The sequence below is a fragment of the Geotrypetes seraphini genome, chromosome 10, assembly GCF_902459505.1.
Source record: "Geotrypetes seraphini chromosome 10, aGeoSer1.1, whole genome shotgun sequence".
Lineage (NCBI taxonomy): Eukaryota > Metazoa > Chordata > Amphibia > Gymnophiona > Dermophiidae > Geotrypetes > Geotrypetes seraphini.
In genome coordinates, this window is record NC_047093.1 from 116,235,555 (window position 1) to 116,260,559 (window position 25,005).

General features: G+C 39.0%; 1 protein-coding gene across 1 annotated transcript in view; it reads right to left on the reverse strand.

Moving 5' to 3' along the window:
* LMX1A (LIM homeobox transcription factor 1 alpha) overlaps positions 1–25,005 on the reverse strand; it is a 448,629-nt gene that overhangs the window by 148,099 nt on the left and 275,525 nt on the right. The window contains exon 3 of the mRNA XM_033959803.1: positions 20,309–20,541. Coding sequence (XP_033815694.1) covers positions 20,309–20,541 — 233 coding nt within the window. The remainder of the gene's footprint in view (positions 1–20,308; positions 20,542–25,005) is intronic.

Sequence of the window (25,005 nt, forward strand, 5' to 3'; positions counted from 1 at the left end):
TCATCACATAAATAATCCACATCTGTACCATCATACCCTGCTTCTGCAAACATAACAATATATAGAAACACGATATGAGATTCTGTGGGAAGCGAGCAGATGAGTGACAACACAACTTTTACCCGGCTGCTAAGTAGAAAGAGGGATCTATACTACCCTCTAAAGGAAGATATTAAACTCACAATTGAATAACTATCTGAGAACATAGCATCAAGCGATAGTTCAAGAGAATTTGATATGTGTAAGGCAACTTATGATAGGAATCACTTTGAAGTGCAAATATTTATATAGGTCTACCATCTATTTGGAAAGGATTCCCAAAGAATGATAAGGAAAATGAGACAACCGTTGTAACATGAGTAAAGGAATGTCAAAGTAAATATAAATGACGTCAAAATCAATTTACAAACACAAATTTGGTGCATTAAACACATGTATGCTAGTTAAAGTATTATATAAACCTACATTCCTGATAAATTAGTATGAAAAATGTAATACAGCACGCTAAACAATTATGGAATATGAGAAGCTTATACGTAGAATAATCATATGACGAATATGAGAAGCAATTGTCAACATTACATGTTTATCAGACATTCAATGATTAAGTTGAAACCATATAGATGGAGGTAAGATAGAAACTGATAATTAACTATGTCATGTAAGCTTAAGACATCTTCATAATATAAGTAACATCGGTCTCTTGATAAGTTGGAAAAGAAACAAACATATAATTGTGGTCAACATAGCATGAAGACACAAAATAAACAATTGAAGCAAGGATAACATGTAATCTAAGATATGTCGCAACGTATGTCAAACTTATGAAAATAAGGGTAAAAACCTAACCATAAGTCATTAAGATGAGTCAATAATTACAAGAAGAATAGAAGGTTAACTAGAATCTGTAAGTAATGGCGGCTAAATTAAACATAGGGTGCCCATGAGTGTACTTAATAGGTAGAATAAACTCAAGACATCCACCTATCGCAGTCATCTCAAGTAGGCAATATGTGTTAAAAATGATATATGAAGTAAAATACCCTGTGTTAGTAATCAGGTAGAATAAGCTCAAGACATCCACCCACATTAATAACCAGAAGTACTTACTAATTTGTGAGATGAACAAGGCAGATAATAAAACTATAAAAAGAAAGTAATGAACAAAGAAATCAATAATAAATGGACAGCATGTATTGTAGGGTACTTATGTTCTTGCAAAATAGTAAAAATAAACCTAAGATATTTCAATTTTTAGTAATAAGAGGCATTTGGTGATCAATTTAGAAAAGAATCAAATGTGTAAGTGTGTATGATATTGCATGAGAGCATAAATTAAACAATTGGAACAATGATATTATTAGGTCAATACTACACAGTATCATACATCAAACTGAAGAAAATAGGAGTAATAACCTAAGCAATATGTGTCTAGGTGATCACAGTGCAACTATCCCATCACTTTACATTAAATATTATTGGGAGCTAACGAATGTAGTTGTGTGCTTACTAATTAGATGGAATAAACTTAAGACATCCATCTAATATGAGTGGCATCATAACAATCTATTCTCAAAGCAAAGCATGGTAGAAAAGTGTATGAAGTTGAAATGAGATAATATACAGTATACTGATGTAGCATTATATGAACGAAATGCTCTAATATTATCTCACCATCCTTTTACCAATAGTAGGTCTATCATTGTGATAATTATATAATGCATAAGCTGAAGCAGAAAGGAGTGTGAAACAAGTAGGGATTGCGACTAATGCCAAAGTAATAAAAATCTAAGACAAAAGACTAACAATAAATCTTTAAAACAAGTGAAATGTAGCCAACACAACAAGAGATTGTGAATAATAATATCTATGGTAATTGGAGGTTCTAGGGAGTGCATGAAATAGGTGGAATAAACTCAAGACAACCATCTATCTCAAACTCCCCAGTTAATCAATATGTGATGGAGATAAATACAATGTTAGGTATCTTAGGCCACCAAGACAGATAGAATAAACTCAAGACATCCATCCATCCTAGTTTCCAGTAACACTTACTAATTGCATTATGTCCATTGTACACAAGAAAAATAATAATGAATATAAGAGTTTAGGAATGATTGTAATAAATCAATATAAAATGAACAACATGAACTAGAAAAACATCTAACTAACACAATTGTTCTCAACAGCGCAGGTGATATAATTTAAAAAAAAAAAAAAAAGGTACCAGCTAAACATATTGTAAGGACAACATGTATATGAGTAATAGAAGAAGTGCAATCACTGAGCTGTGTAGAAAATAAAGGGAAATGTAATGAAGTCAACCAGTAGTAAATTAAATATTAAAATAATAAACAGCATGAGGTACCGATGCTCTTACTAATAGGTGGAATAAGCTTAAGACATCCACTTATTATCAGTACCGAAGTGTACTTAATAAACTATTAGAAAAATGTATCCAAAAGAAAGATATAAGAGAAACCTGCAGTAAGGTATTTCAGATTGAATCACTATAAATAAAATAATCTTAGAATAGTTATCTTCTGGAATCGCTCATCATGTATTACATGTCATTATGTTAATATTGATAAGGGTATTCTGGCAAAATGACTTGTATAAAACTAATGAAGCATATCCCGATAAAGCAATCTGAAAACAGTTAAAAATAACAGCTTGCGATTAATACATGAAAGCAATTTCTGCACAATCAGCACAACATTATACTGTAAGGATTTCCAATAAGCAGGCTGAGGTACTATGCTAGCATAAAACAGTTGAAATAAACTAAATACATCCAACTATGTTACGCAGCTGAGAAGTTAGGTGATCAAGAAAATTATCGGGACATGCATTAAATGTAAGAATAGTATAGCGTAGCGATCCAAATCATATTAAATCAATGTTGTTGCAGCTTTTCACAATAACTAAAAGAACATTGCATGAAAATATATAATAGGTAAACTGAACTAACGTTCATTAATAGAACAGGAAGATAGAACGTCCGACAGCAAGACGGAACAAAGAAAAAGAAAAAGCCTGCCATATAACATTTAAGTAAGCATTCTGCAGTCTTCGCACCATATTTGCATATATATAAGAAATAACATAAAGACATGCAGTGGATAAAGTGTAATGGAAATATCTGGAAGAGTGTAAACAACTATCTATGGGAGTAATCAATCTAGACCAACAGTAAAAGATCATAATGAACGTGCCAGATTAATCAGGAAATAAAAGCCAGTATTGTTATGAGACTCTGTTTTGAGTCAGGAACATTGTTGAACAGTTCAAAATACAGACGTAGCTGAACTTAAAGTCGGGTGAAAGCTTCGTGATCACTCTTTTTGCAAAAGTGATTCTGCCTTTAAATCTGGAGACAAGAGACAGGAACTCTCGCGGCGCGAGATTTTCGCGCCTTCCACAGTTCAATATTTTTTATTAAGTTTTATGAAAAGATACAGTCCAAATATATTTTCAGATATATGTAAGACACTGGGATCTCGAAACTTATAACATTTAGTGTGACACAGCAGTAACTACAATCAATTATAATTAGGTTTGAAATCTTCTAAGAGAACCAAAATACTTGGACTGCTTATAAGAAAACAGTAAAGAAAGAAAGAAGGAGAGAAAAGAGAAAGTAAAGAGAAGAAGAGAAAGAGAGAGAGAAAGAGATAGAGAGAAAGACAGGAGTGTCTATGAAATAGAACTAATATAGGAGTCTAAGAATTTCCAAGGCGAGTTGCATATTGTCATGTTCATGGATAGTCGAGCAATATTTTTCTTCTCATAAGCATATGATTCAAATTTATGATACATGCACAAAGATTTCCACCAAAAAGTATAATCTAATGATGAAGAGGATTTCCAGTTCTTTAATATATGCATAAGGGCAGTCACAAACATAGTGTCAATAAGTTTAGGAGGACAGTTCGAAAGAATAAAGCAGGGGTGCTGAGATCTGAGAATTATAATATCCAAGGTAAGTTCATCCGAACAGTTAGTAACATGTTTTATAGTGTCCCAAATGCGAGACCAGAAGGAGCGAACTGGAGTACAGTGGAAGAGCATATGATCAAGGGTTCCGGCCTCCTTCATACAATTCCAGCATATAGAGTCTTGTTTAAGTTTGGCTTTCCACATCCGAAAAGGAGTCCATACCGCATTCCACATGACGAAGAACATTGATTGTGAAACTCTGGAGGATAAGAGAGGTCGATTTGTCGAGGACCAAAAAAGATCCCAGTCAACATCAGTAAGAGGGGTTGTTAGTATGGATTCCCAGTGTTTCATGGAATGAGGAGAAAAAATAAAGGAGTTGTCCCTTAGTATGCTGTAAAATAAAGAGATTGCTTTGCCTTTCGATATAGCCAGTAAAGACCAATGGCGTATAGTGTGAATGGATGACTCAAAGTCAAATCGTAGGGGCTGAGAAGATATTGCTTCAGTGAGGGAAAGCCATTGAGAAAACGTGGAAGGTGGTAATAGGTATGTAGAGCAGAGTGTGTTAAAGGGAACAATAGAAGTTTGAGTAGTTATTTGATGAGGAAACCACAGCCCAGCCCGCTGCCATCTTTTCCATGAAAGTGATTTTCCATTGTGTTGGAGTTTGGGGTTGTTCCAAATAGACATAAATGGGCTATCTTTGATTGAAATTTCTGCTGTCGCATCTAATAGATGAAGGGCATGCTGCGTCGCACTCAGCAGAGAGTATCTTCTCAGGTGTCTAGGGATTGGAATTGTTGCCATACAAGAGACATGTAGTGGTGTACATATAAATCGTTCTATCTCAAACCAAGCTGGAGGGTCCTGAGAACAGGGGTCCGTGATCCAATAAGCTCCATATTTGGCCATTGATGCAATATAGTAAAAGTAGAAATCTGGTAAATTTAAACCACCATTAACTTTGGAGGCTTTCAATTTGGCAAGAGCAATTCGAGGCTTTTTCTTATTCCAAACAAATTCAGAAATTTTTTTATCCAGCCAATGAAAAAATGTTTTCTTACATAAAGATAGGAGCATTGAGAGGATATAGTTTATTTGGGGGGCAAGAGTCATTTTGATGGAAGCAATCCTGCCCCACCAAGATAAATACAGTGGAGACCAACGAGATATTGTGTTCAGGACTATGTTTTTGATTTTAGATAGGTTAAGATCTTGAGCATGAATTGGATCTTTATGTATCAAGACACCTAGGTATTTCACAGCTTCATACGACCATGGGAAAGAAAATTGAGTGAGGTCTGAGGAAGAGATATGATCATTAAGGGGAAAAATCTCCGATTTTTCCCAATTAACTGAGTATCCAGAAAGTAAGGAGTATTGAGAGACAATGTTAACGAAAGCTGGAAGGGAATTAGTGGGATCTTGGATAAAGAGAAGAACGTCATCAGCATATGCCGCTAATTTAATCTGTCTAGAGGAAGTGGAAATGCCTTTAATTGAGGGACATTGACGAATGGCCGAAAGGAGAGGTTCTAGAGCTAGGTTGAATAATAAGGGGGAGAGTGGACAGCCTTGGCGAGTGCCCCTGTGAAGTGAAAATTTGTTGGAAAGAGAATTATTAATCAAGATTCGAGCTGTGGGTTGTTTGTACAGGGTTTCAACCCATTTTATAAAGAATGAGCCAAAATTATACCATTTCAGGATTCGGAAAAGAAAGAGCCATTCGACGCGATCGAAAGCCTTTTCAGCATCAACAGCCAGGTCGATTACAGGATCTGAAAGAGTTTTAGCATGGACATTAACATGATGAAAGAGGCGTAAGTTGTCACCTATGTATCTGTGTTTAATAAATCCTACTTGATCTTTGTGAATGAGAGAGGGGATCACTCTATTGAGTCTCAGAGAAAGAAGTTTTGCCATAATTTTATAATCTAAATTAAGGAGAGAAATGGGTCGGAAATTTTTAACCAAGGTGGGATCTCTGTCAGGTTTAGGAATAACTACAATAGTAGCCTCAGTAAAATTAAATTGTTTATCTGGAGTAGAATGTAAAAATTCATAATAAGTATGAAGATGAGGGGCCAAAAGAGTTCGAAATTGTTTGAAAAACTCATTAGTGAAGCCATCTGGACCTGGTGCTTTATTATTAGGCAGGGATGTAATTGCATCTTCTATTTCAGATATAGTGATAGGGGAATCAAGTTCCATTTTTACAGAATCTGATAAGGATGGGTGAATCAGTGGAGTGAGAAAGGAGTCTATCTCAGAATCAGAAGCTGAGTGTTCGGATTTATATAAGGAAGTGTAGAATTGTTCAAATTGAGAAGAAATTAGAGACCTAGTATTAACCATCTGTCCTGACGGGTCTTGAACAGCCGCGATGTGTAAACGTTTAGATTTAGTTTTAAGGTATTTAGCCAAAGGACGGCCCATGAGGTTGTCACCCATGTAATGACCTGAGGACGAAATAAAAATATCCCTCTTGGCTGTGCACGAAACCAAAGTATTATATTCGTATTTAAGATTTTGTATACGTTGATGTATGGACGGGTCATTTAAATGTGTAGACATGTGTTGTAATTCTAACATTTTGATAGAAGATTCTAATTCTTTCTCTTTTTGCATGGATTGTTTCTTTTTCCAGGAGGCGAGCTTAATTAATTCACCTCTAATGGTAGCTTTGTAGGCCTCCCAAACAATGGAAGGGCAAACTGCAGGGTCATTGGAATTAAATTCAAAGAATTCAGTGGTGAAGGATTTTATTTTTTCCGCTATTTCAGTATCTAAGAGTAAAGTATTGTTCAGTCTCCAAGATGGAGATTCTTTACGAGGCGCAGAGAGAAGTAGGTGCAGAGAAATAGCCGCATGGTCCGTAAGAGAGATCGGATGAATAATGGTGTTTGTAAGGTCATGAGTTAGTGAAGAGGATAAAAGAAAGAAGTCTATTCTGGTGTATGTATTGTGTGGTGGTGAAAAGTGAGAGTACTCCCTACTCTTTGGATTAAACAATCGCCAGGGATCAATTAGTGAAAAAGCATCTTTAAGGGCATGTAAGGCTGCGAGGGACCTGGACTTCGAATATCTACAGGATGATGATCTATCAATATATATATCCTGAACTTGATTGAAGTCACCACCTAATATTAAAGGATAAGATCCATATTCCATCAATATCGTCTGAAGCTCATGAAAAAATTCTGGGTGATCTAGAATTGGAGCGTAAATGTCAAGAAAAACAAAATCCATCGAGTGCAACGCAGCATGTACTAAGCACCATCTACCTTCTGTATCTGTTTTAGAGGAATGAATAACAGGAGAAAGTTTATCATTAAACAATATTGATACCCCATTTTTTTTGCGTAGAGTTGCAGGAGAATATAGATGAGTGGAATATCCTTTAAGTTGGAATTTCAAAGCGGTAGCAGGCGTGAGATGGGTTTCTTGTAGAAAAACCACATCAGGATGTTTATTAAAGATATAGTTGGCTATCTTTTTCCTTTTGATAGGGTGATTCAAACCATTCACATTGAAAGATTTTCGCGCCTTCCAACACGTGTCGATCTTCCATGAAGATGGTGAAAGCGCCATTTTGGTGAGTAATATTGAGTATGGGGAAATAAACGATTAAACAGTAAATGTAATCGAAAAATCAAAGTAGAACTAGGTGATCTACAATTAGTAGAATTTCCTGTAGCACATTCAGATTAGAAAAGATTGACATCTTAAGCTGCCAGTATGTAAGGAACGTTGCTGATCATGAATTTATCTCTTTGATGCCCGTAGAGTCCAAAGTAAGTTCAGACATGTGTATAAAGGAGTATGATTTCAATGGATGCAATCACACTTCATCTATATTAGATGGTCTCATCTCTTCGATAAAATCTGCAAGTGCCGCTGGCTCCGTGAAATCTTTGGTTGAGTTGTTTATGGTTACTCTCATCCGTGCCGGATACAGCATACTGTATTTTGCATGGATCTCCTTCAACTTGGGGCGATAAGCTAGCATCTGCTTTCTCAGTTGAGCCGTCCTCTTGCTCAAATCAGGAACAAATAAGATTGAATAGCCATCTAATTTGAGCGGTGATTTCGCTTTTGCCTTCGCCATGATTTCTGGTATGTGTGTGAAGCGGAGCAGGCAGAACACTATCGGGCGCAGATAGCGGGCATTTGTTAGCTTGTGAGAAGGAACCCTGTGCACTCTATCAATTTCTAAGGGTTTATCGAATTGATGATCCAGTATTTTAGGAATAAAAGTTTCCAGGAATTTGATCATATCATTCAACTCTGTACCTTCTGGTATCCCCAAAATACGTAAGTTGTTTCGACGGGATCAGAGGTTTGCTTCCTCCAGTTCTCGTTCTAAGATGGTGTCTGCTGGATGGCTTGTTTATCTTCAACCGCCTGCATTCTTTGTTGAAATTGCGTTATATCTTCTCGCATGTCTGCTATTTCGGATTTGATTTCCGTTACATCAGTCCCCACATCCGCGAGAATGGAGCGCAGTGCTTTTAGCTCCGCCATTATTGATTGAGAGCCTTCTTCGTCTTTTGATTCTTCTGCCGATTTTTTGGGAGACGGTGGGTCAGGCTTATGCCTTTTACCTACTTTGGAGGTTGCCATGAAGTTATTGAAGAATATTGTATGATTTTCTTCCTGAAATTCACAGTTGTACAGGGTAGTTATTTCGATTTTTTCCAAAATGCAGCCGGAGCTCTAGAGTTATGCTGCCATCCCTCAGCTGGCTCGCTAGCGCCCCCCTTTTGCTTGTCTCTTAAACCAAATACAATCGTATTTTTTTGAAAAGTTGAAAGAGTTGCCTTGCCCTCTGGCAGACAGATATTCTCGATTCCTTATGCATAATTTCTTTCCAACATTACTTTGTGGTGGGTGTAGAGAATAAAACCAAGACTGGCTCAGCTTGTCCTCTTAAGAGTGGAGTTTTCTTGAGAGCTTTAATTATGAATAATAAAGTTTAAAGTTGTCTGCATCAAAAATTAAAATCACGGAAGTCACCCCTCCCCTTCTTAAATAAGAGCTGGGTTCTTTCTTATGTCCCAGCTCAATACTGTATTCATGTATTGCCCAGCTGCTGCATCTGATCCTGCTACTTCACAAATGGCATGTTCCAAGTCAGTGTGAATCTGGCTACTGCACAAAACACCCTGTTAAACACTATGCTGCAGCAAATGTTTAGCCGTTTAATGTCTGTACAGCTTTTAAATAATATTCACAAATATCAATTACTGCATGCATCCTTTATGAAAGATTTATATGAGGCTTGCTTGCTAAGCCAATAAATATTTTACAGTTCATAAACTACCTCTAATGACCATTAATTATTCAGAAATCCATTAGATCCATTGTGAAGTATTTATGATAATTCCCTATAAAATAAAGTGCAGCACATTTTGGTGGTAAGGGAAACAGAGTACTGGTTAAAGGAGACAGCGGCAGTAGAATGAAAGAAGCTATTTTGCTATATACAGATGCATTCATTCCTGTCTCTTGCTTAGCCAGGTCACATTTTGTCTACAAATTATTGTCAGACACAGAAAAAAACACCCTGGATAAATTACCATAAATTGTAACTCTACTTAAAAAAATACATAACAATAATATTGGAAATAGTTTATGGTAGATCTGTTCTAATAATGCAGTGTGTTTTGCTTATATATATATATATATATATATATATATATATATATATATATATATATATAAATATATATCAGGGGTCTCAAAGTCCCTCCTTGAGGGCCGCAGGTCGGGTTTTCAGGATTTCCCCAATGAATATGCAAGAGATCTATGTGCATGCACTGCTTTCAATGCATATTCATTGGGGAAATCCTGAAAATCTGACTAGATTGCGGCCCTCGAGGAGGGGCTTTGAGATCCCTGATATATATATATATATATATATATATATATATATATATAAGGACAACATATTTCAGAAAAAAAAAATCTACATAGCACAGAGACATTTTATTGAAATTTGAAGAAAGGATCACTGTACTAATAAGTATATGAGTCCCTTTTACAAAGCTGCGGCTGTGATGCTGCCATGCCACTGAAGCCTATTCAGTTCGGTAATAAAAGAGGCCCTATGTATGTGCAATGCCATTGATTTACAGGAGAAAACGGTCTACAATTATATAATCAAATAGCTATTTTATTTTTATTGACATGCTTAAATTGTAAGACAATGAACTGTCCAGTGGCAGTGAATAACTGTGAGCCAGATCCCTTGCAGAAAATTTTATTCTACTGCATGGCACATACCTTGGGCTAGATACACTAAAAATAATAACTTGATCACTATTGGCTGATTCTCTGTCCGATTCTTCAGCAGCAATCGATGTGCTATCAAGCTTGCATGCAAATGATTTGTACGGAAGTGCAAATCATTTGCATTCAAACGTGACTGATCAATCGCTCAGTGAGCGATTGACATATGTGCAGAGCTCTAACAGCAGTGACAAGGGAAGCAGGGAATGGATTCTGTTTTTTTAAAAAAATGGCACAGAGATTGTGCATGTGCTACACACACACACAGTCTGCCCCATTAAAAAAAAAAGAACCCCACCATGCCAGGCACCCCCCAGCCAAACCCCCCAAAAATGTCAAGAGGGATGCCCACTCCCTCCTGCCACCAGAAGCCCCCTCTCCCGGAACCAAAAAATGTCAGGATTGATGCCCATGCCCTCCTGCCACTGGATGCCTCCCCAACCTACCCCCCACACCGTACCTTATTAAAACTGAAGCAGGAAGCCTGCTCTCAGGCTCCTGCTTTGTGCCCATCCATCTAAATCAGTGGTTCCCAAACCTGTCCTGGGGGACCCCCAGCAAGTCAGGTTTTCCAGATATCCCTAATGAATATGCATGAGAGAGATTTGCATATAATGGAAGTGACAGGTATGCAAATCTCTCTCATGTATATTCATTAGGGATATCTGGAAAACCTGACTGGCTGGGGGTCCCCCAGGACAGGTTTGGGAATCACTGATCTAAATGATGGGCCTTTCCCTCCTCAGTGCATCATGTGATGCACCAGGGAGGGGGCCAAAGGTCCTGATTGGTTCATATGCCTAAGGCCCCTACCAAGAGGTGGGGGCTTAGGTGTATGAGTCAATCAGGCCTTAGGCACCTCCTTCTGTATCCAGGGTACTGAGGGAGGAGCCTAAAGCCCTGATCAAGCCAATTTTACACAGTTACTGACAGGTCTAGAGCAGTTTTTATGATCGCTAAAACGTTATGCAAAATAGCCATGCAATGTTAGTGCAAAATAGCCATGCAATGTTAGTGCATCAATCACTTGGCTATTTTACATGGGGTTTAGCTAATTTGCATGACCGGATTAGAAAATGGATAATCAAAGGGAAAAGCACACGGTGGGCTGTTTTGTGCATCGGGTCAGTAACAGCGATCGTTACTAAAGTTGGGAAAGGTTTAGCAACGATCGCTGACTTTTATTGCATTCCCCAGATTGTACCCTAGAAGAGCAGTGATGTTAGACTAGTCTACCCACCTCCTCCCCAGATAACCTAATATACCCCCCCCCCCCCTTTTTACTAAGCTGTGGAAGAAGTTTCTACCACAGTCTGGAGCGCTATATGCTCCAATGCTGCTCTGACATATATCTCATGTATATTCATTTAACCAACACTCAAATAATTAGGTAATATTGCTTAAATAGCCCTCTCAACAATGTTGCTCCTTACTATCAATGGACTATTATTCATATATACCAGGGGTGACCAACCTTTTGGCTTCCCTGGGCCGCATTGGCCGAAAAAAAAAATTTCTGGGGCTGCACAAACACTAACACTAGCTGATGAGCAAAAAAAAAGGTTGAGCAGGACCCAAATTTGCAATCACTAATATAGAAGATGTACGTATCTAATAATAAACGTTCATTAAAGGGACACTGTGGAGAGGAACCCAAAAAAGCAGTAATACTTACTCTGACTGAGTGATCCTCCACGTATACCGCTGACAGTGAGAGCAGCCACAGGCTTCCGCATCCCAAGTTTCCAAGTTTATTAAAAATTTTGATGAAATGCAAATCAAAACTTCTAAGCATTTTACAATTTATAATTAAAAAGGGGGAGACAGTACATGTATGAATACTCACAAAACAATACATAACCAATTAGAAACAATAGGAAAATGAAGAGAACTACAAATTAAAAGTAACAAATACAAAGAAGGTAAACCACAATGGGGAAGCTAGGGAGCAAAGATTAAAGACTGACTCTGGTTGTAAACCAAATCTATTTAATAGTCAAATGCATCTTGGAAAAGGTAGGTCTTTAGATTTCCCTTGAATTTATCTAAGTTGTTTTCTGCCCCTGATGATCAGGGATGCGCGTTCCTGGTTCTCCCATTCACTTTTATTATAGCTATGGTGAGCCTCTTCAAAGGTGAGCATCATCAGAGCGGGGATGCTGAATCAGCTGTCAGCAGCACACATGGAGGATTGTTTAATCAGAGTAAATATTACTGCTTTTTTGGGCCTCCCACTTTGAACTTAGGCTCCCTCAAAATTAATATCTCCCCTGCTGTAGCTAGTAGGGATCCCCAAGCCTGACGGCCACCTCCTTCCCCTCCAACTTCCCAAGTTCTGCAGCTGGCAGCAATATTGTAGAGCTGCTGTCTCCCCCCCCCCCCTTGGCTTTCATGCATGCCTGAAAGCAGGGGCAACTTGAGGATATTGCCATTGGCTGCAATGCTTGGAGATTTTGAGATGCCAGACTGGAGAAAGATGTCTTCAGTTGGCAGGGCTTGGGAATCCCCACTAGCTCAAGTATTTATAAATTGCACTCAGGCAGGGAGAAACTTTGGTGCCCATCCACTAATTTTGGGCTCCAGTCCCTCCTCCCAAATCAGCTGTATATGATTACGCCACTGAATACAAAAATAATTGTGATGCACATATACCAAAGTTAACATATTCCAGTTAATAAATTCAAAATAAAACAATTTTTTCTACCTTGTCTGGATGTTTTGTTTTTCCATCATCTTGGTCCCAGTTTCTCTTTCTGATTTTTGTCTATCTTCAACTAATTCTCTTTCCAGTGTTTGTTGTCCATTTTTTTCTCCTCTTCTGTTGTTCCATTTCCTTCTTATGCCTATCTCCAACGTATTGATTTTTCCCTTTCAGCTTTCTTAACTTTTTCTTTTCTTTTTTGCCTATGTCCACTCAAATCTTTCTTACCCTTCTTCTTTTTAAATGTTCAGTTACCTCTCAGTTCTCCATCTTCTCTCAGTCCCTAGCTCTCCCATTTCCCATCTCACTCCTTTCCCACTCAAATCTTGCCTTCTTTCTCAAACTTCTTCTTTTTAAATGTTCAGCTACCTGTTAATTCTCCATCTTCTCTCAGTCTCTAGCTCTCCCATTTCCAATCTCACTCCTTTCCCAACCTTCTATTCCCTTCTATCTACTACCCATTTCCACATTTCTACCACTGTACTCACTGCTCTCTCACTCATCTTCTCATCTCCCTTTTGACCTCATCCACATGGCTCACCACTTTCAGAAACCCCCTCCCTCTCTCCACTGTCCCTTTCTTTCCATTCCCTAGCACAGGGGTAGGCAATTCTGGTCCTCGAGAGCCGGAGCCAGGTCAGGTTTTCAGGATATCCACAATAAATATGCATGAGATAGATTTGCATCTCAAGGAGGCAGTGCATGCAAATCCATCTCATGCATATTCATTGTGGCTATCCTGAAAACCTGACCTGGCTCCGACTCTCGAGGACCGGAATTGCCTACCCCTGCCCTAGCATCATCTTATCCCAGCTCTCTTCCCTCTTGCCCTCCCATGGTTCCATCTCTCCTCTTCTACCTCCATGGTCCAATATTTTGCTCCCTCTCTTTTCTGTTTTTCTTCTTCCCTCTACCCTTGATGCTGAATAATGAAATGGAGGAAAAAAAGAGAGATGCTGCATCTCTCTGCTTTCCATCCACAGGCCTAACATTTCTCCCTCCCTCCCATCCCCAGATCCAACTTCTCTCCCTTTCTCTTCCCAACTGCCCCCATCCCATCTTTCCCCCTGCCTCCCTTCCCCAGGTCCACCATTTCTTCCTTTCTTTTCCCAAAAGTTTTCCCTTCAAGTATCTCTTTCCCTCTTCCTTTATACCACTCCAGGTCCAACTTCTCTCCCTTCACACCATTGCCCACCATCTCTCTTTCTGTCCTCTGTTTCTGTCCCCATAAGCTCGCCCCCCACGCCCAATATGGCACTTCTTTTAATACCCTCCAAAAAAAATCCACGAGGATTCCTCGGCCCAGCATGTTTTCCCCCTTCTCTCTGCGCCCATGCATCTCTACCTCACTCCTCTCTCACCACCATATCCAATAATTCTCTCACTGTCTCTGTCCCTCCTCTCTCTGCCCAACAGTTCTCCTCTTTCTTTATCTCCCCAATTGCACAATCTCTTTCCCTCTCTCAGACACCCAATTCTCCCTTTCTATTATCTCCCTCACCTCAGCATCTCTTTCCCTCACTCCCTCCATTCTTCTAGCTTATGGCTCATGCTCTCCTCCCTCTTTCCCTTCATTCTGTGTCCTAAGTTCATGCCCCTCCATCCTTCCTTACATCATTTTTCCTGTTTGTGCTCCCTCCCTCTCAAGTCCCAACAAGCCCTTTTCCCTCCCTCCCTTCAATGCCCCGGATGTTTACCTTCAGGTCGACTCCCTCCTCACTGCTACAGTCATATGGACAGCGCCTCCCTCTAAAGTCCCAACATGCCCATCTCCCTCCCTCACTTCTGTGCCGTAGGTGTTTACCTTCTTGCTGAAGTGTTTGCTCACAGTCATGGGCAGCGGCTCCTATGCGTCTCCTGCGGCTGATCTGGAAGCATTCCGGGTCAGCCACAGGAAGCATGTAGGCACTGCTGCCCACGGCTTTGAGCGAGCAAGCAAGACGGTAAACACCCGAGGGCAGCAGAGGAAAACAACACTTTGCCCTCAAGCGGCCGCACAAAATACCTCACAGGGCTGCATGCGGGTTAGACACCCCTGATATATACCATAGTATTAAAATAAATAAATAATTAACTAACATGAAAGTGTTTGGTATCTGCGTGCTCCTCATTATTGGGGACAAAGCATTATAAACCTATCATTGCACCCAACCTCTTCTACCTATGGTTCACAAAAGGTTTTTTTTTTACTTATCTGGTATATTTTTTCCAATTGGCTTGTAAATTCTCCACTGTTGAATTAATTCTAGCATACACATTTTTACTGCTGTGCCATCAAAAATAATCCAGTCCCAGTGTTTCAATGTACCTAAACAATTTCTATACAAAAAAATTCTAAATCTTCATCCTCATATTGCATTCTCAATTGAGAACTTACATACCAACAGGAAAAATACACCAGATAAGTAAAACATTTTTATTAAATATTGATAGAGGAGGTTGGGTACATTTTATTTATTTATTTATTTGAACATTTGTTATACTGCAGTTTGAGGAATGGTCAAAGCGGTATACAGTCTAAAACCAGAAAAGAATGGCATTAATTTAAAGGACAGAATCAATCAAGATACAGTATACACTCACAACTATAAAATCTAAAAATACCTTTAAATTCTTATCATGTCATAGAAACACAGAAACATGAAAGCAGATAAAGGCCAAATGGTCCAATCCAATTTCCAAGTTTATTTAAAAAAATGCAGATGATATTTTGCTTCATTTGAGGAATCCTGAAACTACCATTGCACATTTACTAGATTTGATTGATAGATTTGGGAAATTTTCAGGGTATAAAATAAATTGGAGTAAATCAGAGGTTCTTCCACTAAATGTACATTGTCCAAAAGGGTTATTTGATTCATTCCCCTTTCTTTGGAAGGAAGAGGGTATAAAATATTTAGGTATTTAGATTCATAAAACGCTTGAAGAGACAATGAAAGTAAATGAAAGATCTTTATTGTTGAAGGTCACAGAAATGTGTGAGCAATGGAACCCCTTACATCTGTCTTGGTGATGGAGAGTTCAAATGGTTAAGATGATGATTTTGCCTGTGGTTTGCTACCAAATGGGTATGTTGCCAGTTTATTTTCAGGGGTCCTTTTATAAGAAATTAAATAGTATTCTTACTAAATTTATTTGGTTGGGGAAAGCTGCAAGAATTGCTTTAGTATCTTTACAAAAACCAGTTGCGGCGGGGCCCCCCCAAATTTTTATAGGTACCATCAAGAACTATATAATGCGTATAATGCGTATGTATTGGATCCTCCCCGAGCTCATGGAAAATCTTCCAGACTGGTTATGGTTAGAATGGCAACTCCTGTCTCCACTGAGATTGTGTCACGTTTTGAGTATCAAGATACCTAGGTTGTATAAGGACAATATAATTTTATTAGACACTTGGCAGACATTAAAATGTATTAATTATTTAACACCTATTCCGATTCATAAATCCATGTGTCAGTCCCTTTGGCTGAACTCCAAGATTCAAATTGGCAGGTTTAAGATCATCTGGAAGCATTGGATGAAGGCGGGCATACGTACTCTGGATGATATAGTATCAGAGGGAAAGCTGCTTGACTTTTCTCGACTCCAACAAACATTTGGTATTGCTAAGTCTCAAAATTATAAGTGGTTGCAGTTGAAGCAAGCCATTCAGAAGGTGTTCCCTGATTGGCAAAATCTTAAAAATCAGTATAGTTTGCCGGTCCTTTGCTTCCAGACAGATTTCCTGGGGCATCAGGCCGCTCAGTGGTACAAATTAATATCTGAAGTTTTGAATAAGAAACCAAAGACTGGTCTTCATGACATTTGGAGCATTGAGATAAAACAACAGATTTCTACATCTCAATGGTCACAAATTTGGACTTGGAGGATGAGATGTACGGCGTCTACATGTATGAGACAAACATGTTTTTTTTTTTTTTGTTACATAGAGCTTTTTGGACTCTTGTTCGATTACAGAAATTAGATAGTTCCAAGTCTAACAGATGCTGGCACTGTCATCTCGATGTAGGGACATTGTCCCTTGATACTTAAATTTTGGAGATCCATTTGGGGTCAAGTGAATAAATTATGTGAAAATCCAGTGGCATTGACGTATGATACTGTGCTATTTGGCACGTTAATGAGGGCTAAAAGCCAAATATCTTCTCATAATAACAAACTTCTCTTTATAATGACAGGGGTTGCCATACAACTTATTTTGAAGAACTGGAAAAACTGGGATTGGCTAAATTATACTTTCTGGTGGGAATCTCTATGCTACACTTTTAAAATGGAACGTATGATGGCCATACAACAGGGACATTATAGGAAATTTATGGATGTTTGGGAACCATTGACAAAATTCTGTAAGGAATGATAATTAATCTTATTTTTGGCCCTTTCAACATACACATCCAGGGTGGGTGGGTAGAGGGGGAAATTGCACTATTATTTCAAATTGGGAAAGGTTATTGAAAGATTCTGTGACTTTTTGTTTTCTTGCTAATTATTGGGTGGGTGGGAGGGTGAAAATGATTGCTCATGTATGTCTGTAAGATGAATATGCTTTTCTTGGTATATATATTTGTGTTTTGCACTGTTGTTGTTTGGAAAATCAATAAAGATTTAAAAAAAAGATTTTGATGCAATGCTTATAAAATTTCTAAGTGATTTACATAATAATGAAATCAGGGGTAAACCAACAACATGAAATAACTGACATCAACATTATTTACTTGAGGCACAGGAAGGGAGGAATAGAACTACAAAATCATTATAGAAAGGAAGAACATAAAAAGGGCTAAGACCAATAGGGCATGGGATTAAGAACTGCTGATTGGAGTCTGAGATGCAAATTTTAGTCTAGTGACTTATGCAGCATAAGGATTAGGTGACCATCCACTATTTCATTCTCTCCCTAAGAGATCCCATGTGTCTGTCCCATTCTTTCTTGAAATCAGACACAGTCTTTGTCTTTACCACCTCTACCGGGAGACTATCTATCACGCTTTCTGTAAAAGAGTATTTCCTCAGATTACTCCTAATCCTATCACCTCTTAACTTCATCCTATGCCCTCGCATTCCAGAGCTTCCTTTTAAATGAATGAGATTTGCCTCGTGCACATTTAAATATGTCTATCATATCTCTCCTCTCCTGCCTTTTCTCCAAAGTATACATAATGGGATCTTAAGTCTGTCCTTATGATGCCTTATGATGACCACTGACTCATGTTAGTAGCCTTCCTCTCGACTGACTCCAAGTCCTGACCATGTTCTCTTGAGAGAAGACCGATAAACAGCAACCAGAAGATTACGTAAAACTCTGCTCAAAGAAAAAAGTCTTCAGATCCTTTTTGAAACAAAGAAAAGTTGGAAGGAAGTGGGGAGTATGCAGATACTGAGCTGGCAGAGGAGGTTTGAGCACTACTGTATGACCAAGAGTTTAAATATTGAACAGAATTAAGCATATTGCAATTTCAAATTCCTCTTGAGGGTCTGTGAAAGTTTTGGGAGGAGACTAGAGCACTGAAAACAATCCTTAAATTAAAATATTTATTTTAATTACATATTTGCAGGGTTTGACCTCTGTGAATTTATTCATTATGTGCAGTCAGTCACTGATGCCCATATGGTTTTGAGGGTGTTTTAATGGCTTAGAACATATCAGGATAATGACTGCTGTTGGTTTAATTTAATGTAATTCCATATTTATAGCCCACTTTACCATAAAGTTCTAAGTGGTTTACAGTTAAAATATGTATAACATTTAATATTATCATATAGCAAAGTATGTCATCAACAGATAGTATACATTTACAATATCATTAACATCAATCCTAAAGTACATCTAAAATAATCAACAGGTAATACAAATTTACAGTAGTGGCATAGAAAAGGGGGAGGGGGTAGATCACCCCAGGCGCTGATCTTAGTGGGGGCACCAGTACCTTTCTGTCCCCCCTTCACCACCCTTCATACCTCTTTAAATCTTCACCAATGTGAGCAGCTTCTCAGGCCTACTGCTCACACTGCTCTGTCTCCCCTCTAAAATCAGTTTCGGGTCACGGGACCAGGAAATGACAGGGAAAGCCAATGTCAGCACAAGCAGCAGGCCACAGAAACTACTCATATTAGCAATGATTTAAAGAGGTACGTGGTGGGGGGGGGGAGGAAGGGAGGGCATGAGCGTGATGAGGGTGGTGTGGAAGGAGCGGGGGTCATGGAAGGAACAGGGGACAGAGAGGAGGGTGCGAGGGGATTGCACCATCCTGGGCGCATTCTACCCTCACTGCACCACTGTTTTATAGTATCATCAACAATCAATCTTAATCAATTAAGGTACTTTTGAAATAACCATGTCTTTATTGTCTTTCTAAATAACCCAATGTTGAATAGATTTTCTATTTTCATTGGGTAGAACATTCCATAGCTCTGCAGATATGATGGTAATTCTAGACCATTCTAATGTGGTTCTAAGGCCAGTCAAGTAGTTGTGATTTCCACCTTGTTAAAGCCAGGTGACCAGACTGGACCTTTTGTTATTAAACTAAAATGTTTGAGCTTGCTTCTTTTGCCTTATTGAACCTGGAGTAGAAGGAGGAAGCCCCCTCCTCCCTCCATCTACTGGCCCTGACCTTGTATCTAGCATGTTCTATGTGATATACACTGTGAAATATAATGATCCCTCTTTATAACAACTCCCTTTGCTATTACCAAGTTTTCTGTAATCCAAAGTTCGAACCTTCAAAAAATGAACAGTATGAAAATTAGAAGAGGCAATTCTGATTGTATTATAATCAAGGAAGAATCCCATGTGGCGTTCTCAGTTGATTCTCCTGCTGACTTGGGAGTGCAGAGATGTGCCTGATCTTTCCACTTTGAGGGGGGAGCGCTTCACGGCAGTTTGGGAGCTTTTCTGGAACACCATGACTCCAGTGGTCTGCAGTCGTGTTTTGAATTGTTGATTGTAACTTTGCTGTTCTTATTTGAGTTGCTACTTTTTGTGTTCATAATTAGGAACCTGGTCCTGGGGAGGGGAGGGGGGGGGGGAACTGTTTTCTACTAAATTGTTATTGGAGCACTGCTTGTTAGGATGAATCTTGGTACCTGTGTTTTACCTGCTCTAATAATAAAAATTATTTTACCATAATCAAGGAAGAAAAAATAACTCACACAGATTGCAATTTCAGATATATGTGTATTACTTTCCTTCAAAGAGCACCGACACAATAATAAGTTGTAAATATCTTTAACAAAATTCATAATTCTTAATCAATGCAGATAATCCATGCCCACCCTCATGTCAGTATGATAGAACAAAATATATAGCAAATTATTGGCCCCTCCTGAGCTAATCTGTTTTACGGAAGGGCCATTGTAAATTGAGTTTACCTGAGTCAGAAGTCATGGGGCTGACAAGGCTCAGAAGTTCTTGTTCTTTTTCATAGTCATATCTGCAGAGCAGCTGATCCTCCTTGAGTACAAACTCATCACCCTTCTGTAGCTGCCTTTCACACACGCAGCAGGAGAAGCAGGTCAGATGATAAACACTCTTTTGTGCACGCATCACAAACTCATTGGGGGCAATGACTTCAAAGCAGCCGCCACACTTCACAGCAAACAACCTAGGGCAAAAAGAAGATAAGATGAGCCATACTGAATCAGGCCAAATACTATAGAGTCCAAACTCCTAACTCTGACAGTGTCCAGTTTGGATCATTGTTTATCACAAGAGATAATCAATGGCTTTCCCAAGTCTTCCTGCTAATAATTTTTGGATTTTTTTCTCCAGGAATTTGTTCAAACTTCAAATCACTTTTGAACCTGCTACTTTTGCCTTTTCTACAGCAACAAATCTCATAGCTTAATCATGTGCTGCATGAAAATATATTTTTTATGTTTTGTTTTTAGTCTGTTGGTTGATAATATCAGGGTCCCTTTGGGAACATAACTAGGCCAATTTGTCCCTGGCAGCTGGACCTTATCACCTTGGTATAGTAAGGATGTGTAAACTATTGCTATAGCATTCCCTTCTGGGTTGGCTACACTGTTCCTGCTTAACTAAAGATTTTGGTATGATTGTTTTGTAGTGTTCAGTAAGGCAGCATTATGTGTATCTGGGATGGAATCTTCAGGTATTGATTTGTCTTGTAAGAATCTCCTTTGAGGTTTAAGTTCATGTCGTTTGTGAAGTACATGTGAGAAGACAGAAGTTTCACCCATCTTTCTGCCATTCTGTAAAATAAGAAATAATCTTAAAAGTTTGGCTTAGAAACAGAAAACTAGAGAAAACACCAACTCAGAGCAGAATACCTTATGTACAGAATACCGTATGTACTCAAATATAAACTGAGGTAATCTTTTTATCTCCTAAAATGGGGAAAAAAGATTAACTCGAATATAAACTAAGGGAGTAAGAATGGAAAGCCAGGGCTTAATAGCTGAGCCAAGATTAAAACCAAACCTAGAACCCCTTACCTTGTTCCAAACTCTACCCACCTCTCCTGTAACCTTTTCCTGCTGCCATGCTATTCTTTTGGGACAATACAGCAAATGAACCCACTTAGTACAACACTACTGCCTCCCATAAAATGTGACAAGATAATAGTGTTACTCTCTATTTCACTTTTAATTTGAGGTCTCTGTATTTCATATCTGCCAAAGAGAAGTAATTGTAAAGATATTTTTCAGACTATAGCATCAAATGCTGGCTCAGTCCCCTCCTGCTCCCCCATGTCTTTCCAGTAAAATAACATTAATTCTGGTGACTACAGAACTGGAGGAGAAGGGCAAAATATGGCTATTGCCTACCCTTTATCCAGTTTTTATCCGCTTGCTGTTTGTGGGACAGGAGGTGGGAGGCATCCTTTTCTATCCTCCTTACTGTAAAATCAGACATTAGGCTCCTGTAGACTCTCTGCTTCAGCCTCGTGACAGGGCACAATGCTGACCTGTCACAACAGAAGGAGCTGTATAGTGTTTCAATATACTTGAACTGAGTTTAATCAATACTGTCCAAATGCTGGAAAGAAAGACTACCTGAAAGCAATCTATATTTTGCATATTTTTTTCTGTAAAGTTTAGTTGGAGGACCCCCATTAGAGACTGTTTGTGGCAAAGTGTGAAAATATACACTGAGGATAATTCTATAAGGGACCACCTGGTTTTAGGTGAGAGAAATGCGTGCAACAGCTTGAATTTTAGTCATATATGTCTTTATGTGGACACACAAGTGCATGTGTAAATGACCCTTTTCTAGCTATGTGATATTCTGTAGATATGTGCCAAGATGAAATATCACATGCTTTGTAGGTATGATTTGTCATTTGAAGCAATATAGAAAATATATCTCATATCCTAGCTTGTCATTGACAAATGGAAATGAGTCTAAAAACAGCATTTTCTACCCAATATTCAGCCCACAGTGCTAAGCAATGTCTGAGCTGCTCAAAGCCGCAGGCTGAACTGACATCAGATATTCAATAATAGGGTATCAGCAGCTTCTGGCATTGAACTGGTTATCACAGTTCACCTGGAAGTTAACCGGGCACCTGTCAATATTCAGACTGCTGCCCGCTTAACTTTAGTGCATAAAGCTAGGAAAGGCTTTTTGCTATTCTAACTTTTATGCAGCTATTTAATTGTTTAGCAGACAGAAAATTGCCACTAACTGGCTAAGTAGGTGTTCCATCCCACTTCTGTCCTGGCCTGTCCTTAATTTCCCTTTATTCCTCAATAGGATCCCTGAGGAAGGAGTGTTTCTCCGAAACACAGACCATGTTGGAGCCGTACTCCATGTATATGAGAGCCATTTTTATGAATTTTGTATAGACTTTCAATAAAGATTCCTGCACCTTGTACATTCCACTCTGCAGATTTTTCCTTGGTTTTGGTGTTCACCTTTTACTGGATTTTTCTTTGTTTTGCTATCCTTAATCTAACCAGTTAGGAGATGGATGGTTATCGTTAGCGGCAAAATTCTGTATGTGCTGGGTACTCGGTGGGCAGTTTGGGCCAAATTCTATAAAGGACATCTGAAAGTTAGGCGTTGTTTAGAGAATTGTACTCAGCGCCGTTTAGCGAGTCTAGACACGTCTAAATAGATGTCCTTTACAGAATCGCTTTTTAGACGTCACATAAACATCTTCACATCATTTATAACGTTATCGCGTCTCATTATTATGGCATCATTAGAATGGCGATTTTATGCTGTTTTTATTAAAATTGTATGCAGTGAAATTTGGCACCGCTATTATATTTATTGTTATCGTTCATCCATAGTAAGTTTCAATAACACGACATCAAAGGCCTATACACTCACTTATGGCATTCCCCAAGGATCCATTCTTTCCCCTTTATTGTTTAATATTTTTTTATCTCCATATTGTGGCCGGGCCAGATCCCGAGTAGGTGGGAAACCCTGGCTCGGACCACAGGTAAGATTTTTAGGAACGCCTTTTGTATGGTTGGTTAAAGGAAAACGCAGACACTGGACTTTTCAAAAACTGCACCGGGTTTATTAAAGTAAAAAAAAACTTTACTGAACTGAACACTTGTCTCAGGCTTAAACATTAATTTTGCAGTATATTGTACACAAGTCCAGGGCACGCTTGATGTGCCTCTGCCTAAGACTGACAAGCTTTGTCAACACATTGGCGCTTTGTCAACACATTGGCATCATAAAAACAAACCAAAAATGCTTCTGCAGTTTCTTCACTGCTTCTGAATTGTCCCCTCTTAGGACTAAGGGCTTCTCCTAGCCAGAGTTGGCTTGTTACTTTACAGCTGAGCACAATAGGTGTCAGCAAGCTCTCCGCTATACTTTTTAAAAAAAACGTTTTTAACTTTTATTATTTTTCCTCTCTCTCACTCTGTCCCTCCCTTTGAAGGATGTTCACAACCTGTACACAGGCTGTACGGGGCAAGCCTCCCTTGCTAAGGTCTTCGACCCACCTGAACATGCCCCTAACATCCTGAACTTTCTTTCAAAGGACAATAAGGAGAACTGAGGTTCTAGGAAATACTTTTCCTTTTCTTAATTGGGCACTGCTGCCCTGCCTTTTCCAGCTCAGGACTCAAGGTCCATGTCTTCTCCAAACATGCATTCTTCAGTGTCTCCCTCACTGGGAAATCATGCTGGCTCCAGGGACCTAGGGCTCTCCACGAAGTCTTCCACTTCTGCCTGTTCCTCCCATCCACCCTCTGGATGCCTGCCAGCCTTCTCAAATCATTTTCCCCTTCAGGAACACCCCCCAGCTCCTCACCCCAAAACGTGCTAGAAAATTTATGGTACTTCCCTGGAGGTAATCTCTCTCCCCTGGTGGGCTGGCATCCTGGAAGCTTTCTTGGCTGGCCCATGGAAGAAGGGAGATAGCAGCTATTTTGGTGTGCTGCTGGGCTCCTACAATCAAGAACAGCTGAACCTCCTCCTCCTCCCTGATTACTCTGCCTTCTGCCTATTTGAGGTTTGCATGGTTGCAGGGCTCGGTGACCAGCTCCACCCCCTTCTGCCTTGATTTCCCTAACCTTGGGAAAGGAATAATAGGGACTGGCCTGTGGTTTCAGTGCCCTCGCTTCCTGAACTCCAGGCTGGCACCTCCCCTGCTTTTCCTCCATGCTATTTGGTTGTATTACCCTGCTGCTTTTCCCAGGGTAAACAGGCTTTATTTTAGAGCTTGCAGCCTTAAGGGCTGTATTTCTGACTGGACCCACAGTCTTTTTACCTGTGACAGGCGCTTCCCTGTCACAATATGCTGATGACACTCAACTTTTACATCCCCTAAATCCAGAGAATACAGATGAAATAACTGAGATTAATAAAAAAAAACTTGAGACAATTAAAGACTGGCTTAATACCAACATGCTAGCTCTAAATATTCAAAACACAAAAGCATTGCTTTTCCCGTGGAAAAAAGGAAATAAGCTTGAGTATCCCTTTTACTCTAAATAACATACATCTGGATTTAGTAACTTCATTAAGAATACTAGGTGTCATCATTGATGATAAGCTCTCCTATCATGAATACATAAGTAACACCGTCAAATTCTGTTTCTATAGATTACGCATGATTCGCTCAATCTCTAAATTT